At 36.9% G+C, this 17,126-nt stretch overlaps 1 protein-coding gene across 1 annotated transcript; it reads left to right on the top strand.

Annotated features, from left to right (window-relative positions):
* Positions 1 to 8,449: 8,449 nt before the first annotated feature.
* On the top strand, positions 8,450 to 9,382 carry LOC101959777 (olfactory receptor 8C8). Its single transcript, XM_005339512.1, has one exon. The coding sequence runs from the start codon at positions 8,450 to 8,452 to the stop codon at positions 9,380 to 9,382; it is 933 nt and encodes a 310-aa protein (XP_005339569.1).
* Positions 9,383 to 17,126: the final 7,744 nt, after the last annotated feature.

Here is a 17,126-nt window from a genome sequence, read left to right as displayed (position 1 = left end):
GGGCTGGCAAACCAAATCTGAGCAAAATATAACCGAGTCGAGGAAACTACTGTTCCTCAATTTCCCGAGTCCTCTGGAACATCCCCCAGGGACGTGGCCTGTGGCTCTGTGACACGTCTGTCAGCCACCGTCAGAGAGAGCTCACGCTCTTCACTGACAGCCACTTTGCCAAGCCCTAACCTGAAACCTGAAACCAGAAAGAGGCGCCTTACTTACCCCGAGAGGAGTCTGTTGGGGTCTTTCGTCCCCCGCTGCCGGACATCTCGCCGGGGCCTCCAGATGTAAAGCTCCGGCGAACGTCGGAGGAAAAGACCACCAAGAGACTGTCTCATGCAACAGCAAAAGGGTTTATTGGGGGTCCAGCATGCTGGGGCTCAGAGCTCACTTCAGAGGAGCAAAGAACAAAGAGCTCTGAGAACAATTTAAGCAGAGTTTATATACATTTTTTTGGAGAGGGCAAGGACTTTACATACATCATAGCATCCCTTAGTAAATCATCACATACCGCAAGAAAATCAAATAACAACTCTAAAACATAATTAGCACATTCACTGGCGGGAACAGGTTGGGTGGGGGTGATTGGTCAGTACTAAGAAGGGGTATACATTCAAACTGATTGGTTTAAGCCCTGAGGTATATACATGCGGGACTGCACGATTTCTGAGGAAAGGTGGTTGTTCTCGTTTAGCAACTAGGTGGTCAGGGGAGATTTCAACACACATCTAATGGGCAGTTCCGGGAATTGTTTTACTGCCACATGAATTTCAGCTTCCGAATGCAACTTAAAAACTTTTCAGGACAAACCTTATCCTTTACATTTCAATTTTTTTTATCCTTTCAGGATGAGGCTCCTATTTACATAGGCAAACCCTTGGCCCATAGTTAGGAGGGGCACTGGGCCATCCCATGCATTTGTCATGGGATCCTCCTGTGAGACCATAGGTAGATGGGAGATCCCTGTGAGGGCAGCCCAATGCTTATGGGCTGCTGTTTCTGTAGAAAATTTTGAACTTGAAATTTAAAGAAAATCTAAAGTAAATAAGGTTTTGTTAAAGGTATTGTGAGGGGACTTGGTGTAATGTCTCCCCTGTGTTTTGTAGCATGGTCTTTAATTCCTTGTGTATATTTTTATGATTTCTTGAGCCTCAGGGTTATAGGGAATCCCAATTAAGTGCTGTATATGCCAATCATTGAAAACTGCTTGAATTGTCTTTCTAGTATAGGCTGGCCCATTGTCAGTTTGAATAGACATGGGAATATTCATAATTCCAAAACATTTAAGTAGATGAACGATGACCCTTTTGTGGTTTCTCCTGTGGAGGCTGTGGCCATTACACAGCCTGAATAGATATCAATGATTACATGAATATGTTTTAAATTTCCAAAAGGTGCATAATGATTGACATCCATTTGCCATAAAGCATTAGGTCTTAACTTTTGGGGATTCACTCCAGCAGGTTGTAAAGGTCAATGGGGAGAAAGGGTGTGTTTTTGCAGTCTCTGAATAGCTGTTTGCAAGCTTCCTTAGTCCTGCTTTTGTACAACTGCCATGGCTGAGACCAGCAGAGGGGCTTGAGCTGCTTGTGTCTCTATATCCTGGGTAGCCAAAATACAGTCTTCCAATGTTCCATTTTGTACTGGCGCCACTGCTACTCTATTATCCTTATTTGGATTTTTCAGTTTAACTCCTTGGCTAGGGCTTTCCTACCTCCTACATGAGACACCTTCCCTTGTATGCCTTGTTTACTCTGTCAATAAACTATGGCAAGTCTTCTGTGGCTTTCTACCTTAAGCCCTGTATAGAAACTGTACCTCTCCCAGCTAGTAACTTCCTCCAGGCCCTTAGAGCACAGAGTCACACCTGATTGAAATAATTTGGTGGACCTGTAGTTTGTACCAGAGGTGAACTGTAGATTCCTTCCCCCTGCAAGCATTCAGCTGGGAGGTTGACATTTGTGGTATGGTTATGATCCCCCAGCTGTTCATATTCAACATAGAAAAATACCATCCACTTCAAAAATGTTGTGAGCTCAAGAGCTGCTCTGGCTAGGTCTTTCTACTCTTGAGGGCAATTAAGTTTAAGACTCCCTGATTGAAGCATTTGCTCTGCAAGCAACCCCCAGGACCCATCCTCTTTTACTGCCTTCTTTAACTCCTTCAGGGTACCCAATCTGTGTGGATACCAAAGGGCAGGGTGCTGTGTTGTGGGGGCAGTGTTGAATGAGAAGTCTTGTATTACCTTACCCCATTTTTCATCTCTTATTTTACATAGATCTTCAGAAGGACCTCTGGCCTCTTGAAATGGTTTCTGGGAGATCATAGCATGAGCCTGTCTGGCAGCCTGGTAATTTCTAAGCTATCATAGTCCCTTGCTGGCTTTGGCATTGCCTCATAAGGAAGCAGTTGCCATTGACTTAGGAAAGGATATAAGCTTTGCCTGTCAGTAGAAGGCACACTTGCACCATTTGTGGTTACTTCTTCCTGCACCATGAAGGCTAGCTGTCTATCTCCTGAACCTGTTGTGGTTGCTGGCTTTGAGGTAGATTTTCAACCCTGCTTTTTTCCCCTTGCCTGCCTCTCACAGCCTCATCTTCTCTCAGGGCCATCTCATTTGGCAACTTCTCTCAGTTTGCCAAATGGCTGTCACAATAGGAAAAAACAATGTAGTGGTAAAGTATATCCCTGTCTCACTTCAGCTTGCCACACATTTACCATTATCTTGTATCATATTGTAGGATCAAAAACATCAGTAGTGATAATCCACAGGCCAGTATCTATCACTACATCCCAAAGAATAGGGTACAGGAGAGTTTGCCTGTAGAATCACTAATGAGGACCTTCAGAGACAGAGCAGAAAGCAGGTCTGGTTTTATTGCACAGTTACCATGTATATATACTTGGACAATAGCTAAGCAGATTGCAGGCAGCCAACAATACAATTTCTGGCCAACTGTCCTTTCAATGACCAATCGAGGAGTGGGCCCTGGAGCAAGCTCTTGGACTGCAACACATGGCCTCACACCCATGGCTGTGCCTATAGGGTAAATGGTCTGTTACTCACCCACTTAGCATGAGGGGAAAGGCCTATCACTCAGACGCCCTTACTGTATGCCATGTATGCAGTACTCCATGCACTTGTCTCCACACCTGCATGTACATATAAACTTATTTGTTCATTAAAAATCAAGCTTAATTTTTATCATAGTTTCTTTTGCAATTTTTCATTGATGGTAAGTATGAAAGAAATTAGAGATATAATCTTTAAAATTCTTGATAAAAAATTGCAAGTATCTGTTTCAATTACAAACCTTAGTATAACAATTTATTGTCCAGAAACAAGACCATATTTTAATTAGTAATTATGATAATGTCTCATTTGGAAATATTTTATAAGAAACAGGAACTATCATTTATCTTCTCCTGGGAATATTTTGAAATTTTAATCATTCTATTCATGAAGTATATTATGTATATTCTATTTTGTTTTATTTTTTCATCTACAACACAATCCTTAACAACCTTACAAGGTTATGAAACATACTCTAGCAATAATGAAAAATATGAAAATTATATAATCACAAGCCAGGCCATAAAGCATAGTATTGCAACATATTTATTCAATAGTTCTTGCTGTGCTTAGTTGGTGGTAAGGCCTTAATAATGTAGCCTTGAAAAATCAGATATAGAAGTTGTTATGTGACTTATTTTGTCAACTTAGTTCATTGTTAAAAGAAGGAAAATGCATATCTGGAATGACAGGAAGTGTTTGCTAAACACATATTTGATAGAGAATTTGCATCCACAATATCAAATGAACATTAAAACACAATTATTAAATAATTTGATTAAACAATTGAAATAGACTAAGTGAGAATATACCAAGGTGGTGGAGATGTCTGTCACAAAATAATGCGTAGGTAGCATGCGGAATTCTGGATTCCATGTCCAGCGCTGCCCAAATCAACAACCACAAAAAATGCTTAAATTTTGCCATTTTCCTGTCAGAATATAGGAAAACATTAACATTCTTGAATTATCAGTTTCATACATCTTTTTGGCACAGATGGATTTATCTATGCACACTAAACATTGGTCTTCTCACTTCAACTGAAAAAGCCCTGATGCACATGGTAGGAAATCATGGGACAGAATATCCTGTCCTGTATAACACAATTCTGTATAGTACAGTGGTTGAAGAAAACAATGTTAGCTTCACAGGCACTGAGTAAGAAACATGCTCTTCCAGTTGTTTTGCCTTGGGAACTCTCAATTAATTTTTCCTAGCTTTGGGTTCCTTATGTGTGAGACAGGGATGGTGGTTCTGGAGGGTGATTGTGAGCATGAGATGAGGGAAGAAACATAATTTGTACCATGACTGGCAAACAGTCTCAACTTCCTTGGTTGGGTCTTATGGTACTGAGTGACAAAAGGGCCCTGTTGATATCATCCTGTGATTGTCTTCACAATGCCTTACAACTGTTATGTGAAGAAAGACAGTGTTTTGGATCAAATGAATCAGTAAACCTCTGAAGTAAAGGAAGAACTATGAGTTTTCTGTCTTCATGCACCATCTTCTCTGAGTAATATGAACACATTTTCTACTCCTTCCTCAAAGCCACTGAAACATGGAAGAGAAGAAATGGAGTTTTAAAAATAATTGGAGTTTAAAAATAATTAACTCACAAATACAAAAAAATAAAAATGGATTTGTCTCTGTGTCTTATATTCTGTTCCACTGGTCTTCATGAATGTTTTTAGTGCCTTTTTTTTTTTTTTTACTATACCTTAGTAGTATAATTTAGGGTTTGGTATTGTGAAGATGCTTTCTGCTTCACTTTTCTTGCTAAGGAATGCTTTGGCTATTCTGGGCCTCTTATTTTTCCAAATGAATTTCCTGACTGCCTTTTCTATTTTTTATGAATAATTTCATTGGAATTTTAATGGAAATTTTATTAAATCTGTATAGCATTTTTGGTAGGACTTGGTTGAGAGTCTCTCTGGTTCTGGGCTTCTCTTTAATGATGTCTTCAAATTCATTGCTTGAAATCTATCTGCTTAAATTTTCTTTTTATTCTTGATTTAATTTGGGTAGGTTATATGTCTCTAGAAATTTGTTGATGTCTTCAAGATTTTCTATTTAATTGAAGTAGAAATTTTCAAAATACTTTCTGGTTATTGTCTATGTTTTAGTAGTGTCTGTTGTGATATTTCCTTTTTAATCACAAATTTTATTAATTTGAATTTTCTCTCTTTCTCTTTTGGTGGTCTGGCTAAGGGCTTATCAATTTTATTTATTTTTCAAATAACCAACTTTATGCTTTGTTGATTTTCTGAACTTTTTATTTTAATTTAATTATTTTCAACTCTGATTTTAATTACTTTCTGTCTTCTGCTTTTGATGTTGATTTGTTCTTGTTTTACTAGGGCTTTCAGATGTAATGTTAAGTTATTTATTTGGTGACTTTCTATTCTTTTAAAGAATTCACTCAATGCAATAACTTTTCCCTTTAGAATTTCCTTTTAGTGTCCCAGAGATTTTTAAGTTGTGTCACTATTCTCATTTACCTCTAAGTATTTTTTGTTTAATCCCTAATTTCTTCTACTATCCAGTGGCCATTCAATAGCATATTATTTAGTATCCAAGTGTTAGAGTACTTTCTATTTTTTATTTGATTTCTAATTTCATTCCATTATTAATGGTAGAATGTAAGCCACAATGCAACAGAATAGAAGACACAGAGACAAACCGACATAAATGCAGTTATCTCATACTAGACAAAGGTGCCATAAACACACATTGGAGAAAAGATAGCCTATTCAACAAATGGTGCTGGGAAAACTGGAAATTCTTATGTAGTGAAATGAAATTGAACGTTTATCTTTCACCCTTCGGAAAACTCAGCTCAAAGTGGATCAAGGACCTGGAGGCATTAGAACAAAGACCCTATACTTCATAGGAAAAAAAATATAGGCCCAACTCTATTTCATTGGCTTAGGAATTGACTTCCTCAACAACACTCCTTAAGTACTCAAAGTAAAATCAAGAATCAGTAAATGGGATGGTATCAAACTAAAAAGCTGCTTCTCAGAAAGGAAAACAATTAAGAACTTGAAGGGAGAGCCTATAAAATGGGAGAAAATGTTTGCCACTTGCACCTCAGACAGAGTATTAATCTGTAGGATTTGTAAAGAACTAAAAAATTTAGCACCAAAAACAAACAAACAAACAAAAATAAAACAAAACAAAAAAACAAAAAACAACAAAACAAAACAAAACCAAAACCAAAAAAAAAAATCCCAATAAATAAATGGGCTAAGGAACTGAATAGATAGTTCACAGAAGAAAAAATACAATCAATCAACAAATATATGAAAAAATGTTCATCATCTCTTGCAATTAGAGAAATGCAAGTGAAAACTACTGTAAGATTTCATCCCATTCAAATCAGAATGGCAATTATCAAAAATACTAGCGAAAATAAGTGTTGGCGAGGATATGGGGGAAAAAGTACACTCACACATTACTGGTGGGACTGCAAATTGGTGCAACCACTCTGAAAAGCGGTATGGAGATTCATCAGAAAACCCAGAATGAAACAACCATTTGACCCAGCTACCCCACTCTTTAGCTCATACCCAAAGGACTTAAAATCAGCATACTACCGTGATGCAGCCACATCAATGTTTATAGCACCTCAATTCACAATAGCCAAACTATGGAACTAACTTAGATTCCCTTCATCAGTCAAATAAAAAAAAATGTGGTATATGTACATAATGTAATATTACTCAGCCTTAATGAAGAATGAAATTATGGTATTTGTTGGTAAATGGATGGAGTTGGAAAATATCATGATAAGCAAAATAAGCCAATTCCTCCAAGAAAAAAACCAAAGCTTAAATGTTTTCTCTTATATGTAGATGCTAATTCACAATAAGGGGAGAGAGTGTGGCTAGGGAAGAATAAAGGTAGTTTGGATTAGGCATAGCTGATTGAAGGGAGGGGAGGGAATATATAGGTAAAAAAGATAGTAAAATTAATCAGACATTATTACCCTATCTACATGTATAAAACCACATGACTTGTGTAATTCCACATCATGTACAACCAGAGGAATGAGAAATTATACTTCATTTATCATGAAGTTCAATAATGTGTCAAAGTACATTCTACTGTAATGTATAACTAATTAGAAGAAATTAAAAAGAGCAAAACAAAAATAAAACTGCACTGAGATTCCTTTCTACTTGAGGTAGAATGGTAATTATTGAGAATACAAGTAACAAGTGTTGGTGAGGATGTGGGGAAAAAGGTACACTTATACATTTTTGGTGGGACAGCAAATTGCTGCAACCATATGGAAAGCAGTATAAAGATGTCTCAGAAAACTTGGAATGGAACCATCTATTGATCCATTTATCCCATTCCTCAGTATATACCCAAAGGACTTAAACATCAGATGTAATGTCTTATAATGCAATCCCAAAGACTTGTAGGAGCATACTAGAAGTGGTTAGTGACTCTTCCTTAGACTTTTCTTTTTGTAGCTCTGCAGGGCATCATGAGATTGATGATGGGAGACACACACTAATCTCCACTGGGGATCAGGAATTCCTGGCGGAAAATTATAAATTGAGTAGAATTTGAGTCTCAAAAGATCCAGAGTAAGGTTTGCTGTACAAGATGTAAATACTGGCTCAGTAATTTCCTTGGAGGGAAATCATGAAGGACAACATAATTTTAAGTGCTACTAATCAATATTCCCAGAACTATGGAGCATGTAATAGGTTTTCATCTGAGTGAGGTGACAATTTGAAGTCTCATTACAGAGCTGTTGTTTTCTTTTCTTTTTGTTATTCTTTTTTTTTTCTGCAAGTAAGAGAAACTTCTGGAGATATTCTTAGATACAAATTATAGCATTTTCCCTGAGGACTTCTTCTTGCATGTCATGGTCAGATCTGAGCTGATTGCTAATTACCTCCTCAGCCCCAGAAATTTTGTCTCCCCTGAGGATGGTGGTGATGAGGATCCTTAAGGTTTATGATAGTGGGGTATCCAGGGGAATTAGTTGAGCACTGAATCATACTTGTGTTGACAATTTACCTGCAAGTCTAAATCTATATAAGTCACAGATTCTGGAACACCACCTACTTTTATCTCTTTTCATTCCTAATTCTTAGAGTAGACTGAGGAGAGAAGATGCTGGGAGATCAGCCAGCATTATTCTTGGACAGAGAAACATCATGGGTGGGAGAACCAGGAGGGAAATGGAAACTTCTCAAGGATCAACATAGGAAGTCTTGCTCTTTGAAGGTCTTGTTGTGTGTCTTCAGACAACCTTGAACATGGAAACCAGCAGCTCCTGCTCTCCTTCTGGGGTCAAGGATTTGAAATTCATTGTTAACAGCATCTTCTACTCCTGCCTCTCTGGATCCTACTCCAGAAGCAATGGCTATGGAAAATGACTCCTCTGTGACAGAGTTCATCCTTATGGGATTAACAGACCAACCTGAGCTGCAGCTGCCCCTGTTCTTCCTGTTCTTGGTGAACTATACTGTCACTGTGGTGGGAAACATGAGCTTAATTAATCTAATTTTCCTGAATTCACACCTTCACACTCCCATGTACTTTTTCCTTTTCAATTTGTCCTTCATTGATTTCTGTTATTCATTTGTCTTCACCCCCAAAATGTTGATGGGCTTTGTTTCAGAGAGGAACATCATCTCCTTTGCAGGATGCATGACTCAGCTATTTTTCTTCTGCTTTTTTGTCCACTCAGAGTGCTATGTGCTGACAGCCATGGCCTATGATCGCTATGTGGCCATCTGTCAGCCTCTGCTGTACAGAGTGGTCATGTCCTCTAGGGTCTGTTCTCTGCTGATGTTGGGTTCTTACTTGATGGGGTTTGCTGGTGCCATGGTGCACACAGGGTGCATGATCAGGCTCAGCTTTTGTGATTCCAATATCATCAATCATTACATGTGTGATATCTTCCCCCTTCTTCATCTCTCCTGCAGTGATACATACTCCAATGAGCTTGTAAGTTCTGTTGTTGTGGCAACTGTTGTCATTGTATCCAGCCTCATTATCTTAATTTCGTATGGTTTGATCCTTTATAATATCCTTCATATGTCCTCAGGTAAGGGTTGGTCCAAGGCCATGAGCACCTGTGGCTCTCACATAGTAACTGTTGGCTTCTTTTACGGATCTGGGCTGCTCACTCATATTAAGCCATCATCTTCTGGGTCTGTGGGCCAAGGGAAATTTTTCTCTGTGTTTTACACTCTTGTGGTGCCCATGTTAAACCCCCTCATTTATAGCCTCAGGAACAAGGATGTCAAACTTGCTTTGAAGAGAACCCTGAAGAGGATAACAAGCTGAGCTGAACCACAGGGAATGCCTTGGTTCCAGTATCCATTGCTGGATCTTTTTTTCTACTTCTTGTTATTCCTGATTACCTTCCTTCTGTTGTTCTTCCCTTTTCTTCATCTTTTATCCTACAGCCTGGGTAGGATTTCTAATGAAATATCTGAATATTTCTAATAAAATAATGCAACGTAACCAGTAGAACTTATTCTTGGATTTGAGACCCATCCTTCATCTAAATATGGCTCCATCCACCAGATGGAGATACTGGGCTAATGTGTTTCTTATCTGTAAGTAACACTATCTGTTATTTTTTCTTATATGTCTTCTCCATTCAAGAAAACCTGATGGTTTGGATGCTTAGCAAGTTAGTTTTATTGAATTTCTGACATAATTTTGTTGATCCATGTCCTATTTTAAGGTTTTTTTTTATTTCCTATTACTGTATTGAAAGACATATAGTGATGATAAAAATTGTGGTGTGGTAAAGTAAAAATTTCCAGAATTATTCAATCTTGTAAAGAATAAATGACTTTTGTTCTAGATTTTTAGCCTCACACCTGTAATAGTACTGTGAACTTTATTGGACCATGACTTAGTCTTATGGATACTTGAGAATGGATTTACTTTTGCAAAATCAGGTCTACATACTTTTAAAATGCAAGCTAAATCTGAGTATTAGTGCAGTGGTTAAGTGTTCACTTGTACATGACCCTGGGTTTGATACTCAGTACCAAAACAAAATATAAACAAATAACCTCAAGGTATATTTGGGTTTTTATGTTTATCCTTTTAAATGTAAATCTTTCTTCTGTTCTCCAGATGAGGAAATAGTCATGAGAGATGGTTAAGGCTGCAAAGTTGATGATACAGAGCACAGTTTTTTGACTCCATTGTGCATCCTATAAAGAAATGGAAGGAAAGAAAGAAGAATTGTAGAGAAACAGAGAGAACTTCTGGAGAGTTGTTTAGACTAAGCCTAAAAGTAGGGATTATATGGGGAAAGTGTTGTGAGCCAAGATGCCAAAAGCACAGGGCTCATCTGCAAGGCTTTAATTCCCAGTTAGAAAAATCCACATCTGCTACAGAAATCTCATTTTAAAGTGGGATAAATAGGGTGAGTTACAAAACAGCATTCCATTTTATTTATTTTTCAAGATGGTGAGGCTGAGCAGTTTTGGTAGTCTTTCTGGTCAGGTATATAATGTTTTCCTTAGTAGGATATGTTGTTTAACATATGATGTCTAATACATATGATGTTATTTTATTGGAGACAAAATGGATTATATGGTAGGAAACTGCTCTACAAAATGCTCTTATAGTGTATGTTGCCTGTGGTTCATCAGTACCTACATTGAGTTTAGGACAGATGCTCTCAGTACTTATGTCTTAGTCAAGGAACAGCAGCCCGTTATCAGTGTAACTTTCATATTTATACGAAGATCACAATTTTTGAAATGTTCTTAGCATTTGTTTATATGAATATTTTTAGAGGGAAATAGTGCCAGCAAGAACTTCAGTTCACCTTGGTTAAAATGATTGCCAATTGAGCAGAGAGTAAAAACTTTACATTTATTATAATTTTTCTTACTGTTTTAATGTGTATAAAAATTTAATTTCTCAAGCATTGTCTTAATGTTTGGTGTCTACTTCTATTCATGAGTTTATATTCATTATAGCATTGTTTGGGCAGAGTTCTTAGAACAGTTTGAAACTTTCTCTGAAGTACAAATTTGAAAAGAAAAAGAATACTAATTAAAGAAAGAGAATGAGGTTATGAAACATCCATGTTTATAAATCCTGGGTCCTTAATCAAAAAGGAAAATGTGAGTCCCAGGCATAACTCATGACTCTTACTGGCATTCTAAGTACTACATTGTCATCATCAGCACATCCTGGTGGAGAAAGGATCACCTAATAGCATGGCTCAGTTTTGTGAAATCAATAGGCTTATTTTAAAGATTGTATTGCTTTTACTGACCTTGCATATCTAACTGGTTTCACATTGTAATCAAAACCACACCTAGTGAATCTGATACAATTTTCCTGTGTACATATATGAATATACCACAGTGAATCTCAACATTGTGTATATCCATAAGACTAGGATCCTTATTAGAATAAAATATATTCCATGTTTGTATAAATATATCAAAATAGATTCTACTGTCATGGAAACTAAAAAGAACAAACAAAAATAAAAAGAGAAAAACCACACTTAAGAATATTTATAATTAAAATTGCTTCCAGATTTTTTTAAAATTATATGTCAATTAGATTGAAACTATTGGAGCTGGTTTCAGTCTGGTTTCAGTGGAGTTTCAGTCTGGTTGCTCTGGAAGATTTTAAACCAGAAACAGGTTCCTGGGAGGTCAAAAGTAAAGAAATCCCACTATGACTGGAAGGAACAAGAACAATGAAATAAAATATGTTTTCTGCTCCAGTATAATAGCCCAGCCAAAGCAGATCCCCATCATTTGCACAGGGGCTGCAGCAGTCACAGGCAGAGGTACACAGCATGTGTGGACAAGAGGCCTTTGGGCTGCTGGTGGAGTTTGTGTTTTGGGTGCCCAAGGAGCCACAGGGCTGAGTCTCAGGTGCTGTCCTACACGGTGTTGGGTGGCCAGGTGGGTAACCTGGACAATAGCTTCTTCAGATGAAAGTCCCAACTTCTATCTCCCTAGGGCAGATACTTCTGCCCATTTATAGTGACAGTGTTTAAGTGTATGTGCAACAGTTGAAGTGTGATTAATCCAAATTAGTATAAGCCTTCTGTAAATTAGGGATCCTTCATTATTTTCAAATACTTAAAATGAAAAGTGAAACTAATTCAGAGTATATTCAAAGTTAAATGTGTCAATGTGAGAGAAGAGCTCTTACATTATCTAAATGTAATTCAATTATGGAGTTCTAAATGATGTTTAAAATGATTTAAACTTGCTCACATTTTAGATGTCATGAATAAATATGACATGCAGAGCCTGTCTTTCTGTGCCGATTGACCTCATAGATCAGAGAGTAGGATAATGCTGAAGAGAGGGTGGGGAGGTGGGTAGAAGAGGAAAGGTTGTGCCCAAAGGGACAAAGGTTCAGTTTGGAGGAATAGATTTTAGTCTATTGCAGGATTGTTGACTATAGTCAATAACCATGTAGTAATATTTCAAAATTACTGAAAGATAGATTTTAAATGTTGTCACCACAAATAAGAATAACTGCAGAAAGGGTTAACTTGTATGATTTTAATACCCCACAATATAAATGTAATCATAACATTACTTTGTATCTCATGGATATATACAATTTTATTTGTCTTTTAAAATAATCTTCCTTTCATCATTTATTATTGATGGTGATTATTGAAGAAATTAGAGATATAGTCTTTAAAATTTGTTAAGAATTATAAATATCTGTTTCAAACACAAAACATGATATAACTAATTATGTTCCAGAAAAAAGTTTGTGTTTTCCTTAGCAATTATTAAAATGTCTTTGGAATATTTTCTAAGAAATAGGAAAAACAATTTGTCTCCAACTAGAGATATTTTAAATTTTGAGCAATTATATTAGCATAGTATAAAATGAATATACTAGGGGTTTTTTGCCATCTACAACATAATCCTTAAAAATTTACAAGGTTATGAAACATACCCTAGAAACTTACTGCATATTATGAAACCTATGTATTCACAAACCAGGTCATAAAACAGAGCATTTTAATATATTTTATTCACCAGTTTTGATTGTGTCTAGTGGTTGGTTAGGTCTCAATAATGTAGACCCAAAATATCAGTGAAAGAAGCTCTTATGTAACTTATTTTGTCAACTTTCAATCATTGTTGAAAAAGGAAAAGCATATCTTGGAATGATAGGTAGTATTTGCAAAACAAATTTGATAGAGGACTCGTGTTCACAATATAAAATGAACATTTAAAATGCAACAGTAAGGAGTTAATTAAATCACTTAATTAACTTTTGAAATAGGTTAAATAAAAATGGACCAAAGCAGTGAACATGTATGACATAGAAGAGTGCTTGGCTAGAATAAAAAATTCCTGGGTTTCATGCCCAACTCTGTGCAGAACAGCAACAATTTCACTAAGTTGTAGAGTATCCTTGCCTTCAATCCCTAGTATGGAAAAAACAAAACAAAACATTTTTTTCCAGAACATAAGGCCATACACTCCAAAATGGACTTAATTATCCTCTTAATGTATGAATATCACACATGTGAGGTGCAACTTTGCAAGGGCTCATATCAGTGGACAAATATCAGATCTTAAAACTTTCCATAATGTATGGAAAGTAAAACAAACAAACAAACAACAACAAAAACAAAAACACCACTTTTTATAAAGAAAAGAGAAATTAGTATTGATCTCAGATTTGATGGACATCTTGAAAATTTTGAAAGACAATGTGGGTGTCCAATTAAACACTAATTGGTGCCTTGTACAACTTGCAATCAGATAAGGACCCTAAATAATGGGGTCATGAAGGAAATGGAGAGAAGAAGAAGGCCTCTTCCCTTATATCCACTCTTTAGGTGAAGATAAAAGCAGAGTGACTTGTGGGTGTAGTAAAAGATACTCATAAAACATTGGAAGAACTCCATCTGCACAGTGGGCATGCAACCTATCCTATGAATTGTAGATTCAGTGTGCTTTGATTGTATCCTGTCCTGCTACTATAAAGGAGCATGTGAGTAATAAAATGTTCAAAATCTCTGTGTTGAGTCCTACAAGTTCTTTCTTTGGGATTGGTGAATAGTACTCTGAAACACAGTCCTTGGGCTGAACAGACAGTGACTTCTAAATTATCTGTACATCCCCATGCAAAAGGACTAAATATTATGGTGCATAAAGACAATTTTGGACAAAGAATCCCAGTATAACTGCCATCCAGGTACTATTTTTCAAGAATCTAAAGTATGATGTCTTATAACCAATGTGATCCAGGAAATAAAAGATCCAGGAAATGATGAATAAAAGTAATCCCAAACATGAGGTTGACAGATTTTAAGAATTCATATTTTGTACTACAGTCAGAAGATAATCTATCAATTTGGAAGTGGGTAAAGAAACCCCCAAAAATCTTATTTAAGAAAGTAAAATTGAATACCCATGGCTAAATGTACTAAAGGGATATATACAGAAAAATTAAGAAGAAATTGGAAAACAATGAAAACAATACATGGAATAGTATGAAAACTGACACAAAAGGGAATTATGGAAATAAAACAATCACAGGATATAATGGATTAGCTGTGTACATGTTTTTTAAAGTAGCATTTAAAACAACAAGAATATTGATACAACTGAATTTATGATTATAATCATATTGTTAGTAATTGTGAGTGGGGAATAGGAAGACCAGCAATGTGTGTATGCAGTGGTGGTGTGTGGTTACAAATCCTCAAATTTTGAAAATAACTGAGAAAATGATGAGCTCATGAAGAGCAGCCTTGGGAAGCATAACAAAATCTAAATTTGGTTTTTGGCACATTGAGCTTGTGATACATGATAGATATTAAATAGAATTATATGTGATGCAGACATAGCAGAAGGACAGGTTGTACAGATAGGCCAGTGGTTTTCAAGCATGGAGGATTTTGGCACTGCAGGGTTGGAAAGCTATGGTTCACCACCTTTTCTCTATTATAAGGATCATGGTCCGCAGTCTTAAAATGAAACAGATTTACAAGAGAAAACTACAACAGGTTTATGTAATGAACATTTCATGTGACAAAGAAAACTTCAGAAATGATGACCAAGAACCCAGGGAAACTTGTTCATTCTTATGGTTGGCTTTGGAGCAGAATGGGCTGATATGTAGTAATGTAGTTGGACAAAAAGTGTATGTAATATCTGAAAGATAATGAAATATTTGAACGGGAAACCCAATTCTTGGCACCTCTTTGTGAACTTCTTCTATGTTCTATGCTAGAAGCCTTTCTCAAATGAGGCTCTTATGAACCAGTCTCAGACAAGAAAGTTCTGAGAATTTCTTCATGGCCAACTCTAATACACAAAGGCAGAGGGAGGTGAGAATACTATTTCTATGTTTCAGGACTGATTTTGGAGAGAGGAGCTCTACTTTCAATAACCCACCTCAAGAAAGAAGAATTCTTGTTGTTTTTTTTTAAATGGCCCTCCCTTTAGTTAAAAATACTCAGCAAGCCAATGCACCACATTTCGGCACATCATTCTCTGAGTACCAGTACCTCCCAATGGATATGTTTCTGACTGAAGAAATTATTGATGATCACAACTGGTGTGTGAGCTTGGGTGGGGTGGGCAGGGAGGATAGTATGTCAATCAAAAGGGCAGGGCCCATTCCACATTACACAGGATAACCACATAACAAGACTCACTCATCCAAATTTCAGTGGTGCCACATGAAATGGAGAATCTCTGAGCCACATGAAGAAACAAATGGAAGAACGGAAGGGATATTAACACTTATTACAGTGTTTTTGTGTGTTAGGCATAGTTCTAATGCTTTATGTGAATCATCTAATTAAATTTCCACAACAATGAGATAGCTCTTTTATGTTTCTCAATTGTATTATTTTTGCTATTATTGATGCTTCTGGGATGTAACTAAGGGCTTTCTCTGTGCTATGCAAAACCTCTGTCATAGAGATATCCATTTTAATGATTTCCATTTTATGGATATGCACAAGTATATGTACTATAAATATAAATGAAAAGAGGATGATTAAAAGGTTAGATTTAAGCTCAGACTGATTTGAAGATATACTCCTATTCTTTTTATCTCTTTGCTACAACTTCTCTTTTAACATCATATGTTACACACATGGTGTAACGTTTCTTAATGCAATCTCAGAGGTTTGCAGAAAGATACAAGCTCTGTATGATTCTGGAGGGCTGAGGGGGAAATTGACAAATGAGACCACACCCTAATCTGTCTGGGGATTTGGAAATCCTAGAGGAAAGTAACAAATTGTGTAGAACTTTGATTCTCAAAAGACCCAACTTTAGGTCTACTAAACAGGTAGTAATTTCTGCCTCCAGGGCCTCATCCAATTTGGGATGAAGACATAAAACACAGCAAAATTTTCTGTTCTTTTAATGATCTTTCCTGGAACCATGGGGATTCTCAAGTGAGTGAGGTGAAGTTTTGGAGGCTGGTATGAGATGGTTGTTTTCCTTTCTGCAAAGGAAGAGTAACTACAGCAGAAATGCTCAAATGGAATAATCCCCAGAGCAGCTCTTCTAGCATGTCAGAGAAAGATCTGAGGTGATTCTTATTTCCTCCTTTATCATCAGAAACTTGTCCTCTTAGGATACTCGGGAGGAAGCCCTTGAGGTCCACCATCAGTGAGACCTCCAGTGCATCAGGTAAGCCCTGAACCATCTTTGTCATGATAATTTTCCTTCAAAGTCAAAGCTCTAAAAATCATAGATTATGGAGAAAAACCACCTTTTTATTTCTCTTTTCACCCTGGATCCTTACAATAGAATGAAGAGGAAAGAAATGATGTTCAGAGACACTGGCAAGTCAGCTAGCACTCATCCTTGATGAAACATACATGAAGGGTGGAGGAAGAAGGCAGGAAATGGCAAATCCTCAAGTAGCAACATAGGAAGTCATACACGTTGTAGGCCTTGCTGCATGTCTATAGACAACCTTCAGCTTGGAACCCAACAGCTCCTGCTTGCCTTCTGGGGTCAAAGATTTGAGGTTCATTTCAACATCACCTTCCACTCTAGCTTCTAAAGATCTCACTCCAGAAGCA

Source organism: Ictidomys tridecemlineatus, chromosome 4 (assembly GCF_052094955.1).
Source record: "Ictidomys tridecemlineatus isolate mIctTri1 chromosome 4, mIctTri1.hap1, whole genome shotgun sequence".
Lineage (NCBI taxonomy): Eukaryota > Metazoa > Chordata > Mammalia > Rodentia > Sciuridae > Ictidomys > Ictidomys tridecemlineatus.
Note: the sequence above shows the minus strand (reverse complement) of the source record. Positions and strands in the feature narration are given on the sequence as shown.

Coding starts and splice junctions, on each gene's coding strand:
- LOC101959777 (XM_005339512.1), top strand. CDS start 8,450: ATGGCTATGGAAAATGACTCCTCTGTGACAGAGTTCATCCTTATGGGA.